The sequence below is a fragment of the Cervus canadensis genome, chromosome 10 (assembly GCF_019320065.1).
Source record: "Cervus canadensis isolate Bull #8, Minnesota chromosome 10, ASM1932006v1, whole genome shotgun sequence".
Taxonomy (NCBI): Eukaryota; Metazoa; Chordata; class Mammalia; order Artiodactyla; family Cervidae; genus Cervus; species Cervus canadensis.
This window is the reverse complement of record NC_057395.1, coordinates 31,562,504-31,571,095: the sequence shown is the minus strand read 5'-3', so window position 1 is coordinate 31,571,095 and position 8,592 is coordinate 31,562,504. Positions and strand designations below refer to the sequence as shown.

The window sequence follows — 8,592 nt, the reverse complement described above, 5'->3', positions numbered from 1 at the left end:
CCAATGGGCATAGGCCGGGCCCGGGAGCGCGACCAATGGGAGCCGGCGGGCGGAGGCGCGCTGCCCTTTAAGGAGTCGCTGGGCGCCGGGTCCCGGGAACCCGGCGCTTAGAGACAGGCACCGTCCAGGTTTAGCCGCCATGTCCCTGCAGGTGAGCCGGGTGTGCGCGCGCTGCTGCGGGCGGGGAGGAGCGTACGTCCCGGAGAAAAGCGCTCGAGTGGGGCGTGGGGCCGGCGTGACGCCCCGCCGGGGTCGCGGCGCATCTCTGACCCGGCACTTCGGGCCGCTGCTGCCAGTCCTCTTTGTCCCCGGTAGCTGTCCGCGGGGACCCCCGAGACACGCCCACCCCATCGCCAGCGCCCCCTTATTGCGCGTAATCCGCACCGGTGCATTCTGTTGACGGCGTGCCGGGCTCCCTATGGCAACTCTTGTGAACCCCGGGGACTGGTTAGACGCAAACCAGGCACCCGCCGCGGGAGGGCGGGCGCCAGGCTGCTGCCAGCGGACCCGGCGGGTCCTGCCCAGCCATCTCTTCCCATCCTGGAGAGGGAGGTGTGGGCGGCCTCCCCTTGCTCCTTGGCATGCCTAGGGGCTCTTCCAAGCTAGTGCAGAGATCTGGAAAACCACGATCTTAAATATACTGTTCTTGTGGTCTTTGGAGGGAAAAAAAAGTTTATGTTCAGGGTGGAAATTTGGGGGAAAGGGAACAAATGTAAAGTAAAAAAGAAAAAAGGGAAAGTGTTAGTTTCTCAGTCCTGTCCGGCTCTTTGTGACCCCGTGGACTGTAACCCGCCGGGCTCTTCTGTCCATGGAATTCTCCAGGCAAGAATACTGGAGTGGGTAGCCATTCTTTTCTCAAGGGGACCTTCCCAACCCAGATATGAAACCAGGCGGATTCTTTACCAGGGAAGCCCATAATATAAAGTAGAACATCAGACATTCCTTCACCCAAGTGATAACCACATTAGCACTAGGTTACTTTCTCAAGTGTTCGAGAAACATCTATGTGATATGTGAATGTATATGTTTATACACACACTTTGCTTTTTATATAATTTTGCTCTCTCGCTCTCTCTCTTTTTTAATTTGTACTATGAGCTTTCTGTCACCACTAAATATTCTTTAAAAATTTTAAATGTTTGCATTGGGTACATGGCAGGATGCACCCCATGTGACCGTGGTACTCCAGGGTCACTGCTACACTAGGGGCGGGGTCGGGGGGCCTTGCGAAAACAGGAACGGGAGAGGGTGTGAGGAGAGGTTTTAAGGCAGTTGTTTTGAAGACCCGTTAGGCACAGGCGCGGGGGAAATCCAGCAGGTCAGCTTTCAGCCAGGGTGCTGAGTACGGGCTCCAGCAGAGTGAGCTCAGCAGGCGTTGAAATTCCTCACCCAAAGCCGCGAGCCCAGCTCTGCAGCAGCACAGGAACATTATCCAACTTTCCCTTTGGCCCAGAGTGCTTGGAATTAAGTGTAAATGACTGTACCTTTAAGTCCCTGTTTCTGGGATTTCCCTGGTGGTCCAGTGGTTAAGACTGTGTGCTTCCACTGCAAGGGGTGTAGGTTCCATCCTTGGTCAGGGAACTAAGATCCTGCATGTGGTGAGGTGTGGCCAAAGATTAAAAGAAAAAAAAAAAAATCTGTTTCTCACCTATTGCTGGGAGCCGTTATGGGAGGTCCCACCTGTGACGAGGTCATGAAGAAAATCAGGCAGGCAAGGCCGTCTGGGACCCCATCCATGACGAGGTCACGAGGAAAATACCTGACAGGCAAAGCCGTCTAGGATAAGGGACCCTCCAGGTTGGCCTCGGCCTCTACCCTACCCTATATCCTCCTCCCTTTTCTGCTGCTGTTCTTTTTTTTTTTTTAATTAATTAATTAATTTATTTTTTCAGTGGGTTTTGTCATACACTGACATGAATCAGCAATAGATTTACACGTATTCCCCATCCCGATCCCCCCTCCCACCTCCCTCTCCACCCGATTCCTCTGGGTCTTCCCAGTGCACCAGGCCCGAGCACTTGTCTCATGCATCCCACCTGGGCTGGTGACCTGTTTCACCATAGATAATATACATGCTGTTCTTTCGCAACATCCCACCCTCACCTTCTCCCACAGAGTTCAAAAGTCTGTTCTGTACTTCTGTGTCTCTTTTTCTGTTTTGCATAAAGGGTTGTCGTTACCATCTTTCTAAATTCCATATATATGTGTTAGTATGCTGTAATGTTCTTTATCTTTCTGGCTTACTTCACTCTGTATAATGGGCTCCAGTTTCATCCATCTCATTAGAACTGGTTCAAATGAATTCTTTTTAACAGCTGAGTAATATTCCATGGTGTATATGTACCACAGCTTCCTTATGCATTCATCTGCTGATGGGCATCTAGGTTGCTTCCATGTCCTGGCTATTATAAACAGTGCTGCGATGAACATTGGGATGCACGTGTTTCACAATTTGTATGGAAATACAAAAAACCTCGAATAGCCAAAGTAATCTTGAGAAAGAAGAATGGAACTGGAGGAATCAACCTGCCTGACTTCAGACTATACTACAAAGCCACAGTCATCAAGACAGTATGGTACTGGCACAAAGACAGAAATATAGATCAATGGAACAGAATAGAAAGCCCAGAGATAAATCCACAAACTTATGGACACCTTATCTTTGACAAAGGAGGCAAGGATATACAATGGAAAAAAGACAACCTCTTTAACAAGTGGTGCTGGGAAAGCTGGTCAACCACTTGTAAAAGAATGAAACTAGAACACTTTCTAACACCATACACAAAAATAAACTCAAAATGGATTAAAGATCTAAATGTAAGACCAGAAACTATAAAACCCCTAGAGGAGAACATAGGCAAAACACTTTCTGACATAAACCACAGCAAGATCCTCTATGACCCACCTCCCAGAATATTGGAAATAAAAGCAAAACTAAACAAATGGGACCTAATGAAACTTAAAAGCTTTTGCTGCTGTTCTTGTTTGCCCTGCTGCAGATTCTTGTGTTGCCTGCCGAGAGCTCTCCTGCTCCTCTTTCACTGAATAAAGACCAACTTAAAACCCTAATTAATAAATCTCCTGGACGCTGGTACGCTATGAAGGGGCCAGGGATGAAGGAAATGCTTCACTTCAAACATTTTGCTGGCATTCTGGCTTGTTTGATAAATGTGTGATCTCATTGCACAAAATGCTCTTGATTGTTCTAAACATCCTAAGCACAGTACACTAACAAAAGAAACTATTAAGCATAGGCCCCTTCACAGGGTGAGAAAAGCTCCACAAATATGATAGCCACAAATGTGCCTAATAGAAAATACTTTAGAGAGAGATTAGCTGGCAACTTCTTGCAGGTAGTTAACTTTTAGACTGAGAGCCTGTTTTGTGCCATGTCTGCTGTTTCTGCAGTCCTTCGCATTTCTGTTCTGTAAAAATGTAATCCTATCTAGTTCCCATAGAGATGACACTTATTAGAAAGAAAATAGATTAATTATAAGAAAAACAGGGTCGGCTACTGAAGTTGCTTAAGTCACACCAGGTGCAAGCCATAAAATGTTAGCAGGCCTGAAGGCCAAATGATAAAAAAGACTCTTGTGAACGAAAAAGTATGTGGGTGACATCCAGTTTCTGTTGAAGGTCAAGTTGCTGTAATGTTTTGAGATGACCTGTGTGTAAACAATATGCACTTTCCCCCAAAAGATGTTGTTAAGGGTATAAAGGGGCCCTGCGAAAATAAACTTTAGACTTAGCCCCGAGCTTTGTCTCACTCTCTCTCTCATTCGCCGACGCCGTTCATCCTGAGGGTTCCCCTGGATCTTGCTGGGGCTAGAGCCTGGCAACCTATGATAATTTCAGACCCTCCTAATATCTACTCACTTTTCATTCATGTGTTCAACAAGGAGGTACAGGGCTCAGATGGGCTCCTCCCACCTGCCAGCACTCTGTAAGGCAAGGCTGTTGCTACTGAGATGAATGTTTGTGCCTATCCTCTGTTCTGGATACTTGGGGGGAACAAATACCTTCCCACCAGCCTTGTGCTGAGCCCTAATAAATACTGTTAGGTCTGCCTGGAACCCGCTTCCCTGTCACTGTCCATCCGCTAGGTACTGACCCCACCCCAGGCTCAACTAAGCATCATCTTCTCTGAGAAGGTGCCTTCCACCCTCACAACTGTTCCCTTCTCTGTGGTCCCAGGACACCTACTGCTCCTCTGCTTGAGCAAGTATCACATGATCACTGTGACCCACTCATCTCCCACAGGATGCTGAGCTTTGTGAAAGCTGGCTGCCCTGTTCATCCCTGTCTGCTCTCCCAAGGCCTGGCCCCTCAGAGGTGTTCAATACATATTGAATCAATAGTGTGATACAAGTGGTGAGCTCTGGGCTGGCAGAGTCAACAGAATGAAGTCAAGAATATTTACGGTCTTATTCTTGTTTCATCCTCATGCTTCCCGGCTAAGGTTGATGCCTTTTTTTTTTTTTTTAGCTGAAGCCAAATCTCATGGGAGCTCCATTGCTTACACAGAGTCCCAGGGCAGTGTGTCTCCAAGCTAGAATTAAAACCCAGGATCCTGACATGAGCCCAATGTTTTTCCCGCCACGGCTCATCGTAGCTGGGCTGGGAGAAGGCACACTGAAACTGCCACGTAAAACACGAGTGCATGACGTTGGGGTGCCAGGGAAGGGCATGCTGGAGAGAAAGACTGACACTGGGCCCTGCTCTGGAATGGGTTTTTCTCCTCTGCCTGGGGAGAGAGTAGAGAGGGGACCTCTGAAATTGCCTGGGAAATGGTCAAGGGCTCCACTTTTGGATAGAGAGGGTCCAAGACTTTCATGAGCTTGTTAGATGGTTCCATACCCCTCAAAACATGAAGCACAGTCTTCCAAAAACTCCTTCCTGGAAGGCAGGGACTTAGCAGGTTTCTGAGAAGCCTTAGAATTCGTATCAAGGCTTAGCTTGCCAAAAGGACTTGAGTTGCTGTCATTGGAAGATGGCACGAGACTTCACAGCAAATAGAACACCTGAGATGCCTGCCAACCCTGAAGGGAAGGATCCCTATACCTCCTGGACAGTCTTGCCCTGTCCTGCCCTTAGGAAGCTGAGGGAAGTAATGTAGCATTTTAACTTTGTCCTTATTATAGACACAATATGTGCATGCACATTATGGGAAATTTGGAGAGTATAGATGGTATTTAAAAAAAAAACAAACAGGAAACTTACCAATAGAGGCCATTAGTATTGACACGTTTTAGTATATTTGGATGTCTCTTCAAGATACTGATTTCATTTCCTTTGGATAAATACTCCAAAGTGGGATTGTGAGATCACATGGTAGTTCTTTTTTAAATTTTTGAAGAAGCTTCATACTGTTTTCCACAGTGGCTGCACCAATTTACATTCCCACCAACAGTGTATGGGGTGCCCTTTTCGCCAAATCCTCATCAACACTGGTTATTTCTTGCCTTTTTGATCATAGCCATTCTTACAGATATGAGGAGATATGTCATTGTTGTTTTGATTTGCATTTTCCTGATGCTTAATGATGTGGAACATTGTTTCAGATCACTATGTATCTTCTGTGGAAAAATCTCCTGACTCTTTTTAAATCAGATTGTTTTGTTTTGCTTTTTTTTTTTTTTTTTTCTGTTCAGTCATACGAGTTCTGTATATATTTTGGATATTAGCCCCTTATCAGATAAACAGTTTGCAAATATTTTGTCCCATTCAGTAGGTTGCCTTTTCATTTTGTTGATGTTTCCTTTGCTGTGCAGAAGTTTTTTGTTTGCTATAGTGTCCTGTGTTTATTTTTGTTTTAACTAGTTTTACTTTTGGTGTCACATCCAAAAATCACTGCTAAGAATGATGTCAAGGAACTTACTTTCTATCTCTTTTTCTAGTTGTTTACAGTTTTAAATCTTATGTTCAAATCTTTCATTCGAGTTGATTTTTGTATGTGGTGTAAGATGGGGTCCAGTCTCATTTTTTTGCTCGTGTATTCAGTTTTCCCAGAATTGTTGACTGAAGACACTGTCCTTTCTGCAGTGTATATTCTTGGCTCCTTTGTCATAAATGAATTGACCATATATGCATGGGTTTATTTCTGGGCTCTTGACTCTGTTCCATGGATCTTTGTGTCCGTTTTTATGTCGGTACCATACTGTTTTGCTTACCATAGCTTGTAATATCATTTGAAATAAGGAATTGTGATGCCGCCAGCTTTGTTCTTCTTTCTCAAGATTGCTTTAGCTTTTATGGTTCTATACACATTTTGGGATTGCTTTTTCTCTTTCGGTGAAAAATGCCATTGGAATTTTGATAATGAAGTGCATTGAATTTGTTGATGACTTTGGGTAAGATGAACATTTTACTATTAATGTTTTCTATTGAAGAACAGGGACTATCTTTCCATTTATTTATGTATTCTTCAGTTTTTAAACATTTAGATAAACATTTTAAATATTAAGAATTTTATTTTGTTCTCTGTATCAAATATGTAGGTGCATTGTCCGTGTAACAGGTAAGGACCAAAGGAAGTATCCACAAATTAAAATAAGGATAATCCTGGTGGAACCAGAGCAGTAATAGTTCATTTCTGATTGAAAGCTTCCTGTCCTCTTTAAGTTCTCCTGAAGCAGATAAACCTGCCTAAAGTTGGCAAATGCACTGTCTTTTTGTTTTAGGCTGATTTTGACAAGGCGCCCAAAGACGTGAAGAAGCTGAAAACCAGGCCAGATGATGAGGAACTAAAAGAGATCTATGGACTGTACAAACAGTCTGTAACTGGAGACATAGATATTGGTATTGTGCTGTCATATTAAAAAATAACAGTACACTTTGTTGAACAGTATAGAAGCATAGAATAACAAGTAACTCTGTGAATGTATCTTTCCTTCTTTTGGCAGAGTGTCCAGCACTGTTAGATCTAAAAGGAAAGGCTAAGTGGGAAGCCTGGAACCTTCAAAAAGGTAGTTTTTAAGTGTTACACGAACCTTCTTAATTTCCACGTACATCGGTCGGTGAGTCAACCTGTTTGTATCTTTCTAGGATTATCAAAGGAAGATGCCATGAGTGCCTATATTTCTAAAGCAAGAGAGCTAATAGAAAAATACGGAATCTAGAATTCAGCCCGTGAGAGAATTTTCCTTTTGAAGCCTTCATAATGGTATCGTGACCTAATACTTAGGGGAGAAATGCACTGTAACTCTTGATGGATCATCAGTATTTTTGCTAGTAACATGACTTGTCATTCTGAATTAGAGGTATGCTGAAACTACATGTTTAATAAAATTTTACTTGCTAAAACCAGGCAATTTTAAAGAGTTATTTTTAAAGTGTTGCTCTTGTAGTCTGTATACAAAAACATTAGTTTTTAGTGTAGTGTGTGTGTGTACACAAAAAGCTTGTTCTTTTGGCTTCTCTGTTTTTTCTGCAGTGAAGTGGTCTTACTGGTATAATCAGCACAGTTTATTAAGAACTAATCACAAGGGTCAATTCATTCCTCTGTGTAGCTTTGGGATTCACACCAATGCAGAGCCTCGGCAATACAGACACATCTGGCTCCAGGCTCCCTTCAGTGACTGATTTATAGGTAACCCGAGGCAAGTTACTGAAGCTTTGGCTAAAGCTCATCTGTAGGGTAAGGGGAAAATGTCGATCTCAGAGGTTAAGAATTGAATGAGGTACCTGTATTTATCCTACCTTCATTTTAAAGTGTATACTGTATAAAAGACGAGAGCAAGCAACAAAATTTTTAAAAATAAACTTATGAGTCTATCTCAAGCTCTTCAAAGAAAGAAGAAAAGCTGTCATGGGCTATCAGCTATTCAAGTTTCTATGCTTAGGACAAATAAAAACATCAGGCTGAAATGTAGTAGCTGGTGATGACAGACTGTACAGTATGCCTCTAAAGTCCAGTTTTATCAGAGTGAAAATGAAGAATCTGGAATGTCTATTGGACCAGTTTGCAGTCTCACTTTGGTGTCCACAGGCTCTCTGAAAGAAGGTGGCCTCATTTTCAGAGTCCTAACATCCGTTTGAGATTCTACAGGCTAGAAGTCTTCCCAGAGAGAGTGCCTCTGTCCCCTGCTGAAGGGTGTAGGTTTGGTGTTGTGTGAGCACTGGGAGAGATTGATTTCATGTGACTTAAGAAAAAAATTTTTGGATTGACTAGATGAATTTTCAGGGAATTATGTTGGGTGAAAAAAAAGCCAGTCCCAAAAGGTTATATATTGTATGATCCTGTTTATGTAACATTCTTGAAATGGCAAAATTGCAAACCTTGAGGACTGAATAGTGATTGCCAAGGAGGAGGGGAATGAGGGAGGATGTTAAAAGGCCAGCAGGAGGGATCCAGTGGTGATGGGATGTTCTGTATCAATGTCATCCCCTGGTTGGGCAGTGACACTAGAATTTCGCATGATGTTGCAAAAATTTTGCACGATGTTGGGGAAGCTGGGGAGCTCTGTGTCATTTCTTAGAACCCCATGTGAATCTACAGTTCTCACAAAATAAAAAGTTTAATGAAAAACAAATCTAGCTTGATTTCTAATCTGGAAAACTTGGGAAAGTTAAAGGTGATTCTCCTCTCTACTA

The 8,592-nt window shown here is 43.5% G+C and overlaps 1 protein-coding gene across 1 annotated transcript; it reads left to right on the top strand.

The window, feature by feature from the left end:
* Window positions 1-8,531, top strand: LOC122448802 (acyl-CoA-binding domain-containing protein 7). The gene is made up of 4 exons (XM_043480429.1): window positions 1-151; window positions 6,681-6,798; window positions 6,903-6,965; window positions 7,045-8,531. Exons 1-4 carry the CDS (start codon window positions 140-142, stop codon window positions 7,116-7,118), a joined length of 267 nt encoding a protein of 88 aa, XP_043336364.1. The 5' UTR covers window positions 1-139; the 3' UTR covers window positions 7,119-8,531.
* Window positions 8,532-8,592: the final 61 nt, after the last annotated feature.